This window comes from Hyaena hyaena, unplaced genomic scaffold (genome assembly GCF_003009895.1).
Source record: "Hyaena hyaena isolate Hyena2069 unplaced genomic scaffold, ASM300989v1 scaffold_602, whole genome shotgun sequence".
NCBI lineage: Eukaryota > Metazoa > Chordata > Mammalia > Carnivora > Hyaenidae > Hyaena > Hyaena hyaena.
Genome location: NW_024081229.1, coordinates 595,896 through 617,009, shown reverse-complemented (window position 1 = coordinate 617,009; position 21,114 = coordinate 595,896). Strand labels below are relative to the sequence as shown.

General features: G+C 41.6%; 1 protein-coding gene and 1 long non-coding RNA gene across 2 annotated transcripts in view; one reads left to right on the top strand and one right to left on the bottom strand.

Moving 5' to 3' along the window:
* Positions 1-21,114, bottom strand: part of PARP4 (poly(ADP-ribose) polymerase family member 4) — an 86,427-nt gene that overhangs the window by 48,179 nt on the left and 17,134 nt on the right. Inside the window, exons 10-17 of the mRNA XM_039256951.1 lie at positions 17,583-17,743; positions 13,910-14,047; positions 11,654-11,749; positions 7,359-7,542; positions 7,010-7,166; positions 4,950-5,074; positions 1,702-1,833; positions 838-924 (exon numbers count right to left, since the gene is read on the bottom strand). Coding sequence (XP_039112882.1) covers positions 838-924; positions 1,702-1,833; positions 4,950-5,074; positions 7,010-7,166; positions 7,359-7,542; positions 11,654-11,749; positions 13,910-14,047; positions 17,583-17,743 — 1,080 coding nt within the window. The remainder of the gene's footprint in view (positions 1-837; positions 925-1,701; positions 1,834-4,949; positions 5,075-7,009; positions 7,167-7,358; positions 7,543-11,653; positions 11,750-13,909; positions 14,048-17,582; positions 17,744-21,114) is intronic.
* Positions 11,053-20,381, top strand: LOC120248579. The gene is made up of 3 exons (XR_005532607.1): positions 11,053-11,151; positions 14,513-14,582; positions 20,062-20,381. It is a non-coding gene; the product is annotated as an uncharacterized LOC120248579 (long non-coding RNA).

Genomic DNA, 21,114 nt, shown 5'->3' with positions numbered 1-21,114 from the left:
CCTAAAAACGTTAACTACTAATAGCCTATTGTTGACTGGAAGCCTTACTGATAACGTAAACAGTCAAGTACCACATATCTTGTATGCTATGTGTTAGATACTATCATCTTACAATGAAGTAAGCTGGAGAAAAGAAAATGTTACTAAGAGGGGCGCCTGGGTGGCTTAGTCGGTTAAGCGTCCGACTTTCGCTTGGGTCATGACCTCGCGGTTCGTGGGTTTGAGCCCCGCGTCGGGCTCTGTGCTGACAGCTCAGAGCCTGGAGCCTGTTTCAGTCTGTGACTCCCTCTCTCTCTGACCCTCCCCTGTTCACGCTGTCTCTCTCTCTCTCCTAGAAATAAATAAAACACTAAAAAAAAATTTAAAAAAAAAAAAAAAAAAAGAAAATGTTACTAAGAAAATCATTAGGAAGACAAAATAAATTTACAGGGCTGTACTGTATTTAAAAAAAAAAAATCCGCCTACAAGTGCATCTATGCAGTTCAAACCTCTGTAGCTCAATGGTCAACTGTATATTACACTTTTTTATCAGAAGATGAGGATTATGTACCCAAATGTCTTCTTTTCCTTATAACTTCTGGGAAACTCCGTTCCCAAGGACAGAGGCAGCTGTCCTTATTTGTCAGGCAGTACTGACACGTCTACTTCCTCATTCAGGTAAAGCCAAATGGTTCCGACCAGCTTGACCTCCCCTCACTAACAGCAAAGCTAAACTCTAGGCCTAAAGCATCATACATTATCCCAGTTTCTACTATGAATTTCATGTTTCAAGTCATATCCCAACTCTTTCTCCCTCTGGTAACTATGTGAGACACAGGCATGAATATCAAGCCCTACGGGTGCATCCTGGTCCATCAAGTAAGCGCCATGGCCTTGACTGATGGCTTCTCGGTATTCGCGGTGGGCTGCTTCCTTCTCTTTAACCTGGAAAAGATTATTTTCATACGAGTCATTAAACGAATAGTGATTTCAGACTTGAACAAGAAAAACTTCATCAATATTTATTAAAACCTATGCAAAACCAGAAAACTAAGAATTTAAGGTGAAATGGAACTTATATAAAGTGATCATTAAAATCTTATTCTTATCTAATAAGAATGTGAATCATAAAAGGCTAAAATGACGACGTTGGGACCAAAATATTTCAGAGTCAACAGTGAAAAAAAACATTTGATTGGGATGTTATGTTGAACAAAAATAATAAGTTAAAGCTTAAATTTAATAAAATAGGAGTTACTGCAATTGGGGGCTAATCCCTTAGAATAAAGAAAGAATGTATCACTTGCTACTTTTTTGGTACACCTTTTCTTACAACAACAGCCATCACCTCAGTTTGGCTGCTACCACAGGGTGCAGAGGGTCAGTTTTTTGCAAAACTATATAAGGGCTTCACCAGTTTTCCAGCGTGCCTCTCTCAATCTTTTGATAATGAAATTGATCTTTTCCGAAGTGCTGGGCAAAGAATCTGCAAGGCACTGACTGACGAACACTGGACGGGCAGGAACAGAAACCAGTGAACCAGGGAGGGACACCTGGGTGGAGGCCAGCTGTCTAAGTGCTTGCTTCTTCAAAGATTAATTCTGCCTTACGATAAGGCTGCTATTCAACCCTATAGCTATGGGAACTCAGGTGAGAGATCTGAGTAAATGGGAAACTGACTTTGAAACCAAAGAGCGATCACAGCTCATTTTCTCCCCTTACCTCTCCTACTATGTGCTTCCCATTGATGAATGCTTCAAAACCACAGACAGCTGCCTTATCATCCAAAGGGAAAATGTATTTTGCCTCAATGGGCACATGACTTTGATTGGTGTATGTCTGAAAAACAACGACCTGAAGAAAAAAAAAAAACCCATATACTTGATGAAACAACATTTGCAAGAACAACTATTAATGAAAACTACGATGTATATTTTCTTTAAATTCCTTGAATTTTTATCATATCCCTCAACTTCCCAACCCTGGCTTCAGGGGTTAGAACATTCTAGGATTGCAATGTGGAGTCCCTGTCGCAGTATAAAGCGTATTAGCTACATCGTTAGGTACTTCATACACACATGCTGGAATAAAAGTCACTAGTATTACAATACTGCAAACTGGTTAACAGAAGCAACGCAACTTTCGTGAAGGCCACGACAGAACAGTCCCGCTACGTGTGGGTCTTGATCCCTCCTTGGCGTCACATGGGACAGACACTCTTCCAGAAGAGTTCGTATATCTGGTCTGTTTCCAGGTCTTGGCGTTTCTTCCTTTACCTCTCTGTGCACAGACCTCCGTGGGTTTTCTCATTATACTCATCTCTTCCTGCCTAGTTGACTCCTGAATCAACTCTTTTCCACTCCTATATGCTGTCACTAGTTCTATCTGATTAATCTTACTAACTGGACTCTTTATCACATCACTCCCTTGCTTAAGAAAAGTCCAGTCTTTATGTTTTCTTTCATAGCTTATTGTCAAGTTGGTTTCCATACAACACCCAGTGCTCATCCCCACAAGTGCCCTCCTCCATGCCCCTCCCCCCCTCCCCCCACCCCCACTCCCATCAGCCCTCTGTTTGTTCTCAGCATTCAAGAGTCTCTCATGGTTTGCCTCCCTCCCTCTCCCCCACTATTTTTCCCCTTCTCCTCCCCTGTGGTCCTCCGTTAAGTTCCTCCTGTTCCACTTGTAAGTGAAAACATATGGTATCTGTCCTTCTCTGCCTGACTTATTTCGCTCAGCATAACACCCTCAAGGTCCATCCATGTTGCTACAAATGAAAAAGCCAGTCTTTAAACATTTGAAAATTAAACAAAACCATCTAGACATATAATAAACAGTAACATTTAAACATATGGCAATAATAAGGAGAAAATACTTAAACATTTGTCATCAATCATCTCTGGGAAGAGACTGAAATGAAAATTAAAAGAATAGGGGCGCCTGGGTGGCTTAGTCGGTTAAGCGTCCGACTTTCGCTCAGGTCATGATCTCACGGTTCGTGGGTTCAAGCCCCGCGTCGGGCTCTGTGCTGACTGCCAGCTCAGAGCCTGGAGCCTGTTTCAGTCTGTGACTCCCTCTCTCTCTGACCCTCCCCTGCTCACGCTGTCTCTCTCTCTCTCTCCTAGAAATAAATAAAACATTAAAAAAAAAAAATTTAAAAAAAAAAAAAAAAGAAAATTAAAAGAATAAAGGCGGGGCGTCTGAGTGTCTCAGTCGGTTACGTGTCTGACTCCTGATCTCAGCTCAGGTCATGACCTCACGGTTCATGAGATGGAGCCCTTCTTCAGGCTCTGCGCTGACAGTGTGGAGCCTGCTTGGGATTCTGTCTCCCTCTCTCTCTGCCCCTCCCCTGCTTGCTCTCTTTCTCTCTCAAAATAAATAACGTAAAACAAAAGAGAATAAAGGTTATGAACTTATACAAAAAGCCATCCACAACTGGATTTACAGTAAACTGGGCTGCCCCCAGCGTATGTTCTGCACCAGAGAAAAAAGTTTTAAGGCACATGTATTTAAAAACGAATTTGACTTTCTCCACATCAGCAGGTCAGCACCCTCCAGGATACCTGATCTCACAATTCTTCAAGCAAAGGCCTCGCCAGCTGGTGGCAGCCTCCTGCTCCCCAGGCAGCTACCCTGGGACGGGGAAGGGGGGGGGGAGCCACAAAGGATTGGGTCCTAGGGTTTCTTGGGGGTCGGCTGACTGGGCCATTCTAGAAGTTCAGAGAGCACCTGGCAGAGAGCCAGGACGCGCCCGTGCACGGCACCCCTTTCCCCCCAGCGCACTGATGCTGCACCTGTGACTGGTGGGCAGGGCCCCTGTCTAACTGTACGCCGCGCAGGGTTAACGCTTCTCCCTCCTCTGCGCATGTCCTGCCCGCGTCTAGTTAGCAGGTCTGTCTGCATAGGAGCTCCGGGGTCAGGCCTACGTCAGCTTCACTCTCTGCAATCGTGTGACCGGGCACTCAGAGAGCAAGGGATATCTCACAATGATCATAAGAGTATTTTTACCAGGTCTCAGAAGAGAAACAAATACACTGTGCTGATTTTTGACATCTTAATGTTCCTCCTGCAGATGAAACTACTATTTTAGTTTTGTTATTAACCTAAAAACATTAAACTCATTCTAAGAGTCAAATAAGTGAGCCGTGAATATACAAGTCCCTGCTGCTGGGCCTCTGTTTGGATATTCAGAGTCAACCTACAGGCCAGCAGTCTAATCACAAATTAGTGGAAAATTCACTGCTAAATCAGGAATTATTGGCAGGGGCGCCTGGGTGGCTCAGTCAGTTAAGCGTCCGACTTCGGCTCAGGTCTTGATCTCATGGTTCATGGGTTCGGGCCCCACCTCAGGCTCTGTGCTGACAGTTGGCTCAGAGCCTGGAGCCTGCTTCAGATTCTGTGTCTCCCTCTCTCTCTGACCCTCCCCTGCTCATGCTATCTCTCTCTCTCTCAGAAATAAATAAAACATTTTTTAAAAAAGGAGTTATTGGGCAAACTTCCCCATGGAAAATCTTCATCAGGTTTAAAATATGAAATGACAATAACCAAAACATGGAAAGAGCCTACGTGTCCATCAACGGACAAATGGATCAAGAAGATGTGGTTTATCTATACAATGGGACACTACATGGCAATGAGAAAGCGTGAAATGAACAAATTTTAGAAATGCATGTTTTGGGCACCTGGGTGGCTCAACTGATTGAGCCTCTGACTCTTGATTTCAGCTCAGGTCATGATCTCACAGTTGTGAGATGGAGCCCCACACTGGGGCTCAGAGTGGAGCCTGCTTGGGAATCTCTCTCTCTCCCTCTCTCTCTGCCTCTCCTCCACTTGTTCAAGTCTCTCTCTCTCTCAAAATAAATAAACATAAAAAATGCACATGTTAATTCACGCAACTATAATCAAATTGTCATTGATGTCTTATATCTATTGAAAGTATCAAAAAGTATTTAAAACCACAAAGAACATACCTGGGCTACAAAGTCTATTATTTTTCCTTTGATGTGAACATCCTCAAGAGGAACTGAATTGCCACAGAAATCCTGAAGGCCGGACTTGATGTTGCTGAAAGGTTTGGCATCTTGTAGCTGATAATCTACATATTAAAACGATAATGTTAGCTTTTAAAACCATCCCTGCACTGTCTATCTTTGTTATCTTAATCTTTATTTGTTTCCCTTCCCTTTACACATTATATTTTAAAGGGAAAAATGGACAAGTAGCATTTTATGATCTTCAATAGTCAATTCTATAAAGTAAGTGAACCCACATGAGAAAAATGGGGGGAGCATTTGTAACAGACACATGACCTTTTTAATCTAGAGATTCTGATGACTCATCTTGAAAATTTAGAGTCATGCAATTACTTGAAAGGCATCCATTTAAACACATACACAAGTACAGAAAAGTCTTAGGAATACTTAAATAAGTGTAGTTTATGCATGAATCTAGATATGTGCATCCCTGGCCCGTAATTTTGATTGGTCAGTCATTATTATTTTTTGTGCCACAAAAGTGTGTAAGACCAATATGAGACTCCATAGACATTCACTCCAAGGGACACTAAATCAAAATTTTCTTTTTAATTTTCTTTTTAATGAAAGAAAAGCTGGGAGAGAGAGGCACAGAATCTGAAGCAGGCTCCAGGCTCTGAGCTGTCAGCACAGAGCCCGACACAGGGCTCGAACCCATGAACCGTGAGATCATGACCTGAGCCGAAGTCGGACGCTTAACCGACTGAGCCACTCAGGCGCCCCTCAAACTTCTAATATAACATATGGTATACTTTCTATACCAGATGGTACAAAAATACACATACAGTTAGATATGTAAATATATACGCTCTTGCCAGACATTTAATTTAATGGCTCCAGGAGAGAAAAGCAGTGTTACTTTCTTACACATGAAAACATATATTTCTGATAAAAAATAATTTTATCACAGTTAAAAATGTTAATGTGTTTTTATAATGCAATTAATAAATGTTATAATAGTTTGGGCTTATGATTTCCTGAGAAGCTACCATCCTATCATATATTTCTACTACTAACATATAAGCTGCACATTACAATTCTGGGGAGTGCCTTCACTTAATGCAGATATTGACCTCATATGCAACATAGAAAAGCTGAGGCTGGGGGCGCCTGGGTGGCTCAGTCGGTTAAGCATCCAACTTCAGCTCAGGTCATGATCTTGCGGTTCGTGAGTTCGAGCCCCGCATCAGGCTCTGTGCTGACAGCTTGTAGCCTGGAGCCTGTTTCGGATTATGTGTCTCCCTCTCTTTCTGCCCCTCCCCTGCTCACGCTCTATCTCTGTCTCTCTCTCTCTCAAAAATGAATAAACTTGAAAGAAAGAAAGAAAGAAAAGCTGAGGCTGAAAGAGCTACACAGTCTGTCCCATTTTGCACAGCCTAGTAATTAGCAAGTTGACAATCAGGGCTCCTGGGTGCCTGAGCTGGTTAAGCAAGCTGACAATGAACCTGAGCTTCCTGGTTCTAAAGCTGTGCTTTCTGCCTGCTCCACCAACCCCGTCACACTTCTTAGACTCGGACATCTTAAATTGCTTCTGTGAGTTTGTGGAATTGGCTCAACCTAGGTATGTTAACAAAGTAACAAGTAATTTTGAGAACACTTAACCTCTCTCAAGTATCCTGGTTTTTATTTTTACAAGGTAAAAAGGGAAACAGATGGGGCGCCTTGGTAACTCGGTTGACTGAGAGTCTGACTTTGTCTCAGGTCATGATCTCACAGTTTGTGGATTCGAGCCCCGCATCAGGCTCTGTGCTGACAGCTCGGAGCCTCGAGCCTGCTTCTGGATTCTCCTTCTCTCTCTGGTCCTCCCCTACTTGTGCTCTGTCTCTGTCTCTCAAAAATAAATAAATGTAAAAAAAAAATTTTTTTAAACAGAAATAGAATGTTTATGTATAAAGTCATAGATACAGTTACCGAACATGAACATTCATTCCTCTAAGAATAAAATGGTTGAGTTCTATAAATATCACATAAAACAGTATTCCAGAAAACTGTCTTACCTTCAACCTTTGAAAAATTTGAAACCGTAGGTCTGTATTCTTCTAATTCAGTAGTATTACAAGGGTGAAAGTCCTTTATTTCATCTCCAGGTATGCAAAACTTAATAATGTATTTCAATTTAATCTGATTGGTTTTATATACAACAAATTCATCGTCCTAGAACCAACAGAAATTAATAGGTGTGGGGAAAAATCCTTTACTGGCAAATGTTTTCACAAAAGCAGAATTGCAGGTTTCCTAATTCAGAAAATATTGAATTCAGGCAGCCATAGATATGCAATAATTATTTAAACGTAAGCATATTCAAAAAAAACAGGAGCCTTTCTGCTCGTTTCCTGAAATAACTACCTCGAAGTCCGTGGTGACCGTGGGTGTAGCTCGAACCCCATGGACACTGTCATAACCTGACGGTGCTTCTGACAAGGAGAAGTCTCTTCTGTGGAAGTCCGCGCACTTTCCAAGGGCTACGTCACAGACAGCCAGGAGCCGGGTGCCGTCCGTCTCTCCCGGGTGGGAGTACTTCACACCCGTACTGCGAGGGAGAGGAAGCGCGTGCTTGTGACTTACGGTTACACGGCAAAGGCAGTTTAGTGTCTGTTATCCATCTCTACGTGTGAAATACTGTCTAAACGACTTTGCCGGAAGAATGCTCCAGATTTTACTGCTATTAAAATTTAGAACTTTATTAGTCACTTCTTTGTTTAAAACTTTAATGTGAAAAACACAGATGTTGCCTTTCTGTTCTGCTTGAGGTACTTTCTCCCAGGGATGGATGAATTCCACTGCTGCCTCAAGTCTTTACTAACGACTAAAACACACGCATTTTGGTGCAGCAAACACCAAAGCGATGAAAGGTAAGGAAGCCTTCCCACCTTGCTAATTAAGACAAAGTAGACGGCTTCCCTGCACTGAAGCTCAGAGAGAACACGAAATGCCACATAAGTAAGAACTGGTCAAAGGGAAAGACAGCACTTGCATTCTCACAAGCCCTTCTGAATCCAGATGGAGAAACAAAAATTTCAAACGACATCTAAACGAGAGATTTTGTTTAGACTTTCTTCAGGATTCAGCAGCTTTAAAAAAGCAACCTTTCTCTCTGCCTTTCCCATGCTCACTGTCCCTCAAATAAATAAACTTAAAAAAAAAGAGCAACTTCTGTTATTAAGGAGCATAGTCTAGGACACCTCTGGAAGCAACACGTTTGGGACATACCTCTATTTTTCCAAATATCGAGACCCAAATACAAAAGTGTTGCCTGACAACACTTTGTTCTATCTCCTGAGACTGGACTCCCCCCTCTTTTCTGAGAGAGAGAGATTGAGAGCACGAACATGCACAAGCAGGGGAGGGGCAGAAGGTGAGGGAGAGAGGGAGTCTCAAGCAGGCTCCAAGCTCAGTGGGGAGCCCGACATGGGGCTCAATCCCATGACTGTGAGATCATGACCCCACCCGAAATTAAGAGTCAGACACCCAACTGACTCGGCCACCCAAGCCCCCTAAGATTTGCTCCCTTTTATTTAAAATTTTAAAAAATTTTTATATTTCCAAAATATTTTATTCTATTTATTTATTCATTTTTAATGTTTGTTTATTTTTGAAAGAGACAGACAGAGTGTTAGTGGGGGAGGGTCAGAGAGAGAGGGAGACACAGAATCCTAAGTGGGCTCCAGGCTCTGGAGCTGTCAGCACAGAGCCTGATGTGGGGTTCAAGCTCATGAACCATGAGATCGTGACCTGAGCTGAAGTCAGATGCTTAACCAACTGAGCCACCCAGGCGCCCCTAAAAATATTTTAAGTAATCTTTATTTAAAAAAAAATTTTTTTTTAATGTTTTATTTATTTCTAGGAGAGAGAGAGAGAGAGACAGCGTGAGCAGGGGAGGGTCAGAGAGAGAGGGAGTCACAGACTCTGAAACAGGCTCCAGGCTCTGAGCTGGCAGTCAGCACAGAGCCCGACGCGGGGCTCGAACCCACGAACCGCGAGATCATGACCTAAGTGAAAGTCGGACGCTTAACCTACTAAGCCACCCAGGCGCCCCTAAGTAATCTTTACACCCAACACGGGGCTCGAACTTACAACCCAGAGATGAAGAGCTTCCTGCTCCACCGACTGGGCCAGCCAGGTGTCCCAAGGCTTGCCCCCTTAAAAAAAAAAAAAAGATTAGTTCCCCCTTTTCTCCTAAAACTTGTTTCCCTGTGCCTGCTGAGCCTGTGACCTTGACTTTACCTCAGCTTCCTCCGTCTCCATCCCGGCCTTTCTCTATGGCTGCCTCTACTGCTTGCCTGCCCATCACCCCTCAGCCTGTTGCAGTCTGCCTCATCCGACACCACTCTGTCCAGTCACCAAGGACTTCAACTTGGTTAAATTCAACAGAATCCCAAATTATTAGAAAAAAATCTTAACCTCTAAAAAATTTTACTTTCAAATATTTTGTACTGAGGAAACAGCATTTATACCAGACGTGTTAAGTTTCAAGAACAATGATAAGACAACCAACCACATAGCTACTGCCAAGTAGAAAAGAACACAGGTGCCTGGGTGGCTCAGTTGGTTAAGCATCCGACTTTAGCTCAGGTCATGATCTCATGGTCAGTGAGTTCAAGCCCTGCTGTGGGCTCTCTGTAGTCACCGTGAGCCAGCTTAGGATCCACTGTCTCCCTTTCTCTCTACCCTTCTCCTGCAAATGTATGCGTGTGTGCCCTCTCTCTCTCAAAAATAAACATTAAAAAAAAAGAAATAGAAAAGAACATCATCAATATTTCTATGTTGCCCTGTGGCATTACCTTCCCTGCCACCCAGAGGGTAATCTAATCGCTATCTTGTGTTTCCGTGTATATTATTTTCTCTTTCTTTTATAGTGTTGATCATAGATATGTGTCCCTCAACAATATGCTTAGCTTTGCTTGTTTTCATATTTGCATACATACAGAATCATAGAGCAAGTTTTTGCTCCACATTACGTTCCTAAGACTCACCGACATGGTGTGTGTGGCTGTGGTTCACTTGTATAAACTGCCACCTAGGACTCCACCAAAACGTTTGGATCCGTTCCACTGTTACGGGGCACCTGCATCATTTCCACGGCTCTTACGGTTTTCTGAGCCATTCATGTTCTTGTCAGTGATTCTCAACCCAGGCTGAATCATCCAGGGAGCTTAGAAACTACTGACACCCAAACCTTAACCTGAAAGGTCCTGATTTAACTGATCTGGGCTGAAATCTGCACCAGTCATGCTTAAAAGCTCCTCAGGTGGGGAGGTGGTGGGGGGATGGGTGAAATAGGTGATGGGGATTAAGGAGGGCACTTGTGATGAGCGCTGGGTATCGCACAGAAGTGTAGAATCACTAAATTGTACATCTGAACGAAATGTTATATGGTATGTTAACTAGCTGGAATAGGAATAAAAACTTTAAAAGAAAGTCCTTCAAGTAAAAAAGATAAACGTAAAAAAAATCTCCAGGTGACTCGAATGTGCAGCCAGGATTGAGAGCCACCGCTCCCTGGTTCTGAGTCCGATCTATAGGGTCCCTAAGTCACACCATTAACTATGCTCTTCAGCTACAGCAGACGATGCCAACATTTTCTCAAGAGGGCTTATCAGTTTATCAACAGGGTCTGAGAGTGCAGGCTGTTGTAGAGACTTACCAACATCCAGACATGTTACTTTTTCTTTTTTTCTTTTTTTTTTTTTTTTTTTGCTGATAGGCATTAAACGGTATATTATAGTTTAATTTGCATATTCTTGATTAGTAATCTTTTCAAATGACATTGTCCATGTGTTTCCTCTTATTAGGTTCTTATTCATGTCTTTTGTCCATTTGCTTTTTATTTATTTATTTTTTTTTCTTACTGATTTGTAGGAATTCCTTAAATATCCTGGATAATTAATTATCCTGGGCCTAAAACCAAGTTCCATCATTTAACTATCTCTGTGACTTTATGCAAGTTACTTAACCTCCATCAGTCTGTTTCCTTTTCATAAAATGATGTCACAATACCACTTGTGAGGTTTGTAGACAATGTTCTGGTGCCATGCACAGGGCAGGTGGTTCAATACCTTGCGGCTACTTTGGGGACAGATTTAAATGTTAACAAGGATATTGAAGATGAAATATTATTGAACGAGTTCATTTATAATAGGTAAGATATAATTTATCTTAAGTTATATCTTAAGTAATAGATAAGTTGTTTGTGTATATAATGTGTATAAGCACATGAGAGGTCATGTGCTATACAAGTTAAGATCATGGCCCTGGAGAAAGACAAAATGTTGTGTGACCTTAGGCAAGATACCCTCACTGTCCGTCAGTGTTCTCATCTGTGATATGGGGTAATAACAGAACTGACCTAAGAGGGTTGTTGTAAGGATTAAGTGGGTAAATATATGTAAAGATTCTCAGGATCATAAAATTACTAAGGTGCTTTAAAATAAAATTTTCCCAAATATCCATCACAAAAGACATATTTATATAGTATACTAAGAAAACTGGTCGCTTTCAGTGATCTGTTTCTTGGGTGAGGAATCCCTCACCAAGGAAAGATGGGAGGAAACCACATAGCAACTACTTGCTTATAAATCCCTGGTGATGGGTGTGAGTAGCATGATTAAGGATATCCTCTATAGTATACATAATATACTAACCTGAGTGAATCGCTGAAATATATCCCACTCCCAAGATTTCCGATGTCTGTTCTCTTTGTGCCACGATCTTCAACTACTTTGGGTAAAAGCAACCCACTAAAAAGAAAAGGAAATTACAATGATTTACTAAAAGAAAGGTACCTTTTATTATAGCCTCATAATTCCAGCAAAGACAAGTGCTATTAAAGGAGGACATGATGCTAAGTGAAATAAGCCAGACACAGAAAGAGAAATACTGCCTAACCTCACATTTATGTGGAATCTAGTGTTCTCACCACAGGAAAAAAAGATAACTATATGAAGTGATAGATGTGTTGATCAACTTGATTGTGATAATCATTTCACAACGTACATGTACATTAAATCATCAAGCTATGTGTTTTAAAAAATCACCTTGTGGGGCACCTGGGTGGCTCAGTCGGTTAAGTATCCGACTTCGGCTCAGGTCATGATCTCACGGTTCGTGGGTTCGAGCCCCGCGTCAGGCTCTGTGCTGATGGACAGCTCAGAGCCTGGAGCCTGTTTCAGATTCTGTGTCTCCCTCTCTCTCTGACCCTCCCCTGCTCATGCTGTCTCTCTCTCCCTCTCTCTGTCTCTCTCTCAGAAATAAAAACATTTAAAAAATAAATAAATAAATAAAAATAAATAAAAAATCACCTTGTACAACCTTAAATATATACAATTCTCACTCGTTGATCACACCTTAATAAAACTGGAAAAAAATACACCAGTTAAAAAGACAACAAATAAATAAATAAACAGCGAGCATGAAATGAAAAGAAAAATCTATTTCAAAGTAATCCCACAGAAGGATTTCTAGGTGCTATTCAAACGTACCAATCCATGGCCAGTTTCTCGGCACGGTCTTGACCAGTCCTGAGACGCTGGCCATTTTCCTGCCATGGGTCGGGTCGGGGCTCTGCCTCCTGCTTGCCGAGGCCACCACTCCGCAGAACCCTGTGTAAGTCCAGTGCCGCCTGCGTTTCTCCCTGGCTTAAGAACTTACCCAGGTTCCTACTGGACTTCTAGCATTGCTAAGAACTCTCTGTGATCAAAGTTAAACCATGTTTATCTCTGAGAAGGTGGGTAAAGGGAGACTTCTGTGTTTACTACAGAAACATCTACAGTTTGAATTTTGTATTATGAAATGTAATTATCTTTGTAAAATGGTTTTTGGGGTTTAGTCCTACTTAAAAGCTAATTTAGAAAAATGTCCTATATTTCAATGGGTATCTTTGTATTTTCATTTTTAATTTTTAAGCCTTTGTTTCACGTGGAGTGAAGTGTGAGGAATGAGGTAAGGATCCAACTTTGTACTTTTCCAGGTAGTAATCTGTCCCAGTACCTAGTATTGAAGAAATTATCTTTCTCCTACAGAAATAAAAGCTGCTTTGGTCATATACTAAGCCCTCTACGTTTTTGCATTTACGTTTGGATTCTTTATTCTATAGATTCATCTATTTGGGCATACCTCAATAGTTTAATTAACACAGCTTTATAACATGTTTTTAGTGTCTGACTGGTTAATTCCTCTTCATTAATCTTCTTTTTCAAAATTATCCTTGTAAAGTCAGATTTTAAAAAATATGTGCAGTATCATCAGCTTTTTATTTCTTAAAAAAAATCTTGTTAGCACTTTTATTGTGATACCTCTAAATTTATAGGTTATTCAAGGAAAGTTGGCATCCTTTTGATTAGTGCAAGTGTCTTTTGGGTCCTTCAACAGCAGTTGAATGTTTTTTCTAGATGTATCCTGTATATGTCCTTTTAAGTTTCTTCTTAGGTGTTTAATTAAGGACCCAGATGTAATCACATCTCCCTGCTCTCTGTGACTGTAGTTTGGCTCTAATATTAAGTGATAATTCAAAGCAAATAGAAAATTAGAGTTATGTTTTGAACAGATAACTCATAGCATCTAGGTACTCTAATTTCTAGACCTTTCTCTCTAAGTATTGGATGTTTCCTAGATTAGACACACAGAAGAGCCATGGAATAGAGAATCTCCTTTCTTCATATGCTGCCATCTTCAAGAAGCAGTTCATACCCATGTACTACACTTTAAAATATATATAATAAATAAATAATTTAAATTATATTTAATTATAATTTAAAGGGTTCTGTTTTCTCTGGAATGCAGTTAAGCTGATTTTAACTGAGAAGACCCAGGTAGTGTATAAAAAAGGTTAGGAGAAAAGGTAAAACACTTCATGTTCGTGAGGCTCAAACATATGGAAAATCAAGATGGTGTCCTCTTACCGGGACAGGATTCCTACAAAGCTTCGTACGGGAGATCCATGCAGCAAGGGCTTCACGTTGCCAAGCTGGCTCAAAAACTCTGTGGCTTCATTCACTCTGCCAACCCTGAATATCTGCAAGATGTCCACTGGACCTTCACTGTAAAAAGTAGAAGAAAAATCTTGAGGTTGCATAATCGAAAGCAAAATAAAATATCATCACTAGCGGGAGAAAACCAAAACAGCCCAAATGTCCATTATTATGGAATGGATTCCATGAGTCACAACATAACAATTCTCGGAAATACTATGTAGCCATTAAAAATCACACTCTTAGAAAATAAATAAGGATAAGAAGTAAGACTTGTAGTAAAATAAATTTTAAAAATAGGTTACAAAACTTTACACATGCTATGATCCCAAATTTTGACAACTATATAATGTATAGAATATATAGCTTGAATTCATCGCACTGATTCACTCAACAAACACACTCTGTGCTGAGTATTCTGCCAGGCACTAGAAATGAGGATACATGGTCTCTGGCTTCATGGGGCTTACATCCTAATGGTGAGACAAAAATTAAAAGTTAACAAATAACTGATTTTAAGTTCTACTCTACCAGGTTCAGAGATGGGATGGTCAAGAAAGGCCTATCCTTGAAGGTGACATTTACTGCAACATGGCATAATGTAGTGAGTATTCTAAGACCTAACTGGCTGCTATGGGAAAGGAAACTGGATGGGGCAGGAGCGGGAAGAAGGTCAGGAAGGAGACGAGAGGGCGGCGTCTGGACTGAAGGCGGCAGAAGTGCAAATGAAGGAAGCCAATGGATTACAGAGCTTTTGCAGGCGGAAGTGACAGGGCATGGCAACGTGGGGATGACGAAGAGCTGACAAACTCTCTGCGTGGGTGACTAGGATGGGAGGCACGGGGAAAGACTGGGGGACTACGGAGAGACAGAGTTGTGGGGTGGAGGAGATAAGAGAGCCTCTCGAGTATGTCTTCCCAACTCCACGTTTCTTGGCGTCACATTGGTAGCTTGGGATTACCTATGGTGGGAGCATTTGTCCCACAGAAATCAGCGGTTATTACAAGTCAGGACTTTTATTTTGGAGAGCTGGCCTACCAGCACACCACTAGCCTAAGAGAATCAGTAACTCAATTTGGGATATATTTATTCTACACCCAAATGTCAACAGTGGTCATATTATCTCTGGGTTATGTCTCGGTGGCGAGATTTGGGGTGATCTTTAGTTTTCTTCATGTTTTCACACATTGTCTAAACTTTCAGCAAGGAACATGAGTTTTATAACTAGAAAAAATTAATATGAGAAAAACCATTAGTGAAATAAAATGGAGAAAATCTTCTTCTCCTTCTTGTCCTGCTTCTGCTGCTTCTCCTGCTTCTGCGGTTTCTTCTGCTTCTTCACAGCAGCAGAATGTCTCCATCCGGAGAGGTCCACTTCCGTTGTATGACGTTACTAGGGTGTGAGGTGAGATCGCTAAGGGCTTGAGTTACATTAGATGACTGAACTGCACTCCCTTCCCCGGGGCTTGAAGACATGGCTCTTTCTTCTCTTTGACTCTCTGGAGAAAGTCAGTTACTCTCCTCCTCATTCTGCCTTCATTGCTACTAGTTTCTAAATTAATATTAGATCTTAGCAGATGCCTAGGGGTGGGGTCAAAAGTCAAATCAAAAGACATAAAAATAATTTGATTATATATAAAAGCAAAATCTGGAAAAGATCTACAGCAAAGGCATTTTTTAAATTAACACAAAAGTCACGCAACACAAAATTCACCATTTTGAACTATACGGTTCAGTAGTGTTTAGCATATTAAAATGTGCGACCGCCACTTCTATTGGTTAGTCCCCATTCTTCCCTCTCCTGGAACCAGGCAATTTGCTTCCTGTCTTCACGGATTCGATTGATCTATTCCAGATGTTGCATATAAACGAAATCATATAATATGTGATCTTTTGTGCCTGGCTTCTTTCACTTAGCATAATGCTTTTGAGAGTCACTCATTTTGTAACATGTATTAGTACTTCATTCCTTTTTTGGTGATTAATATTCCGTTTTATGTATATACCACATTTTGTAAATCCATTCAACCACTGATGGACATTTGGGTTGTTTCCACCATTTGGCTCTTGTGAATAGTGCTGCTATGAACATTCATGTATCGGTATCTGTCTGAGTACTTGTTTTCAGTTCTTTGGGGTATATAACAAGGAGTGGAATTGCGAGGGGAGACAATAATTCTGTGTTGAATTTGTTGAGCAACTGCCAAATGGCAGCTGCACCATTTTATGAGAGTTCCAATTTCTCCACATCCTCACTAACACTGTAATTTTCCATATTTTTGTTTTCTCAAAAAAATATAGCCATCTTAGTGGGTGTGAAGTAATGCTAGTAATGGCATTTGAGGATGACCGATCAAGGAAGACAGAACACAAATTGAGATATGTCTGAATTAGTCCATAAGGGGGTGCCTCTAGCAACGTGCCAGAAACCAGTTCTCAAGGCAACAGCAAAACCCATACATGACCCTGATTTGTAGCATTTTCTGATCTCTATGGTGTAATTCCTCCCACCACAGCCGATGTCAAGTTACTAATCGTATTCAGCTCACAAAACTCCTAAAAATGTAACAAATGGCCCTCGCTGTTGGTGTAAGGGGCTGCAGTTCATCACCTTAGGCTCTAGGCAGTGTGTGAGGCTGATTAAGCTTAGCCTGGCCCATTACACCTCATGAGAGCTGAGATGCCAAAAACACCCAGAAGAAAGACTTCAGACAGAGGAGTGCTGGGAAGTTACATAGTGGGCTGAGTGACCAATTCAACGGAAATCAGTCCCACCCTTGAGAATAATCCATCACATTAGTTTCCCCAGCCTTGAAGCTGGGTCCAGGTCAGTGAAGGCTGGTCTGAGGGGCTGATCTACATGCATCCTTTGTTAGTGCCGCTGCCCTGGCTTGTAGAACACACATGAGCACAAGAAACAGGGAGTCTCGCCATCAGTGAGGAAACAGATGTGACTGACATTTAGGGGTGTCCTATCTCTTGACATGTCTTCCAGATTTTCAACTGAATGTGTTCATGCCATGGAGTGGCCTTCTGAGAAGCTACCATACCCACAGCCCTGCATTTTAAAATCTTAACTTAAGTGGGTTTTGCTATACAGTACCCTTCAAAACACAAAAATACCTTGCAATTTAAAATTTTTAAATTTAATTCTCAGCAAGATTAGGTAAACTTGAACTCAGAGTGAATTAATAGGGAGAGTTTTCAAGCACAGAATACTGCCCCAAGTTATATTATTAACACTGAAGAAAGTAATTTGTCATCACAATATAGTTCCCTTGTTACAGAGGATTAAATTATACAGGTAATTGTGGAGAGTAGCTTTTTTTTTTTTTTTTTTTTTAAGAGAGAGCATGCCCGCATGCGTGTGGGGGAGGGGGAGAGGGAGAAAGAGAGACTCCTAAGCAGGCTCTGCTCTCTCAGTGTGGAGCCCAGCTGCAGGGGGCTCGAACTCAGGAGCCCTGAGATCATGACCTAAGTGGAAATCAAGTGTCAGACACTTAACCAACTAAGCCACCCAGGCGCCCCTGGATAGTAGCTTTTTAACAGAATCTGAAATAGTATTACATACTAACAGATCCTAAAACATTTCCTTTATGCATACCTGCAATTATTCTGTAAAACCTCTTTTCTAACTCTGAAAAATTCTTCGGTGTTCTGTTCAACATGCTCGATTTTGCATCTCAAAGCTCGGTATTTGGCAAGAGATGGCGGGTTGGGTTTGGACAAATTAGTTTCACAGACATTAACCATGTCTCTTATCAGCTGTAGATGGAAATAATACAAGATGTTAGAATCACTACATATCAAAATATTTATAGCACACGACACGTTCTCAAAAAGACTGGAAAAATAAGGTTTTACTTCCCCAAAGCTTTTTTCTTCCAAAGATTTTATTTTTAAGTAATCTCTACATTCAGTGTGGTGCTTGAACTCAAAACCCAGAGAGATCAAGAGTCACATGTACCACCGACTGAGCCAGCTTTTGATCAGTACTTTGATCAATATGTAAGTGGCATATTAAAGGTAATACCTTTACTATATATCGTGCCCTCAATGATAGCATAATATACAATAATGATAATAATAATAGTATACATGAGGACAGCATATCATTGTTGATAAAGTGCTTTCAGGTACACTGTTCCTTTTTTTTTATTTTTAATGTATTTTATTTATTTCTGAGAGAGAGAGAGAGAGTTTGTTTTTGTTTGGGTTTGTTAGAGAGGGAGTCACAGAATCTGAAGACAGCCTCCAGGTTCTGAGCTGTCAGCACCGAGCCCAATGCAGGGCTTGAACCCACTAACCATGATATCATGACCTGGGCTGAAGTCAGAGACTTAACCAACTGAGCCACCCAGGCGTCCCAGGTACACTGTTCCTTTAATCCACACTGTAACTCTGGTCTTATTAGATCTTAGTATCCTCATTATCTAGATCGGGAAAATGAGGCTCTGAGAAGCTGAATTAATTGCTCATGACTCCACAGCAAAGAGGGGATAGTGACTAAATAGGAACTCAGATCATCAGAACTCAAGTCTGATTCTGTTACCAAAAATTCATTATGCATGTTCTGTATGCCAGGCTTGTATTAGGTTTGAAAGACACAAAAATGAATAAGACACAGGTGTCTTCCCTGAGAGAGAACCCTGGTATACTTAGTATACTCACAGGTCCTGGAGCTTGGAGGGGGGAACAGAGCTCCTGGATAATCTGAATTACATTTATATAGGAATTTATTGCTTTCCCCATCTTTGAGATGAACCAGACATTGACAGGGAGTCCTATCCATTCTACTTGCCATGCATCTTTGTGACCTTAGCGTGGGACGGGCTCACTGTTATTCAAATACACCAGCCATAAAAGAAGAGACTGATGAACTTTTCTATTTAAAAGTAAAAAAATTTCTGTATGGTGAAATAGAACCAGTCAACCACCACCCCAATTCACCATAAGCAAAGTAAAGAACAAAACAAAGCGAAAGAAATAAACAAAAGAAAAAAAAACAAAAGAAAAGGAGCCAAAGGACGTGAATAGGCAGTTCACAGAAAAAGACACACAAACATCCCCTAAATATAGATCCTGGAACTGAGAGGTCATGTCTCATCCACAAAATTGGTATAGTCTAAAAGTTTGACAAATATACTTTGGGTAAAACTATAGGAAATAGAAACTCTCCCTCACTGACAGTGGGTGGGCAAATGGTAGACCCTTGATGAGGGAATCAGACAAAATCTACCACAGTCACAGAGGCCTTCATCCTGTAAGCCAGCACTTCTATGCCTGGGACACACCCCAGAGACCCTCCCCTGCACGTGTGAAATGACCAGTACACACGTGTGTTCACTGTGGCGTTGTCTGTAGTAGCAAAGTCCGGAAACAATCCACAACGTGGTGAATGAGGGTGCTCCCTATGTACACGATATGTTAAGTGGGAAGAGCGGATGCAGAACCGCAAAGATGGCATATGACTCTTCATGTAGAAAAAGGAGGAGAGGAGTAAGTATACATGCGCATATTTATAGTTTTTTGCATAAAGAAACCGCAAAGACCAGCGAATTAGTAAAAATGGACATCTATTGAGTTGGGGAATTCAAATGGGTCAAGAGGACAGGGTAGAAGAGAGACTGCTCTGAGTATCCCTTGTAAATATAATTTTGACCGGGTACCTAGGTGGCTCAGTCGGTTAAGCATCCGACTCTTGATTTTGGCTCAGGTCATGAGCCTTGCATCAGGCTCTGTGCTGACATCATGGAGCCTCCTTGGGATTTTGTCTCCCTCTCTCTCTGTCCCTCTGCCGCACGCTCTCTCTCTCTCTCTCTTTCAAGATAAATAAAAATAAACTTTAAAAAATATCTAATTTTGACTTTTGAATAATGCAGATGTATCACCTACTGAAAATAATGAAAGTTAAATGAAAAAGTATTTGGATGGGCGTCACATTCACCTGCTCAATAGCAAAACCAGCCACTTAGGCTCTTTATTTTGGTCAAATCATGAAACTTTACATTTGGAAGACTCCTTTCTCATCTTATTTACTGGTTCATCTCATCGGTTGATTCTCCACTTATTTTGGATTTCAGGGGGTGGGAGGAGCCTCCTCTAACAGCAAGAGAAGAAGTACTCTGGCTGGGATGCTATGCAGCACTGCAGCTGTAAGGTGATGTTCGGGCAGCCAGGGGGAGGGACGCTAACTTCACAGGAAGCACGGGGACGGGAAGAAGCCAGACCCCTGATGACAATGCCACCTTTGAATGACTGGACCAGCAGCCACCCTACAGCTTCCAGTTACACAGGGTGATACGTGTCCTCAATGTTCAAGTCAATTACAGACAGAATCCTAACTCATCTCCTTGAGACAGGGAAACTGAAGACTCAGTAAAAATCTGCTTTTTGCTCCTTTTCCTCCTTCTCCTCTTGTTAGGACCCCCACTTTACACACACGTCAGAATGCAAATAGTGTATGTCTTCCTTGTATGGCACAAGGAGGTAAGGATTTCTCTAGGATAGATGATATCTAAGGAAGGGCCAGGTGGGAATGACGTGAGAAGCCACATCACTCCAGATCACCCAGTTACACATCTCCACGACACTCCCTGGCTCCGAGGAACATCACCTGAGCCCTCATTTTGTTTTGACCAGTCCCTGTGTGCCTGAGAAGACATGTACAGCAGACCGTGACCTACATGAAAATCCCAGAACTCAGGCAAAGATAAGACTTCCTCTTTTCCTTTGAGTCTCCCACACACTCTGTACCCGCACTCCCTCTCTCCCTTCAGTAACCTCTGCTTTCACCTCCCACTGGCCTGCATTTGATTTCTGTCCTCCTGATTTCTTTCTTTTAAAAATTTTTTAATGTTTATTCATTTTTGAGGGAGAGACAGAACATGAGCACGGGAGGGGCAGAGAGAGAGGGAGACACAGAATCCGAAGCAGGCTCCAGGCTCTGAGCTGTCAGCACAGAGCCCAAAACAGGGTTCGAACTTGAGAGCCATGAGATCATGACCTGAGCTGAAGTCGGACACTTAACCAACTGAGCCACCTAGGCGTCCTGTCTCTCCTGCTGATTTCTATCCCTTGAGCAGCCAGGAAGCCCCTCTGGGTCCTCAGACCTGGCCCAGGGCCGGCAGCATTCT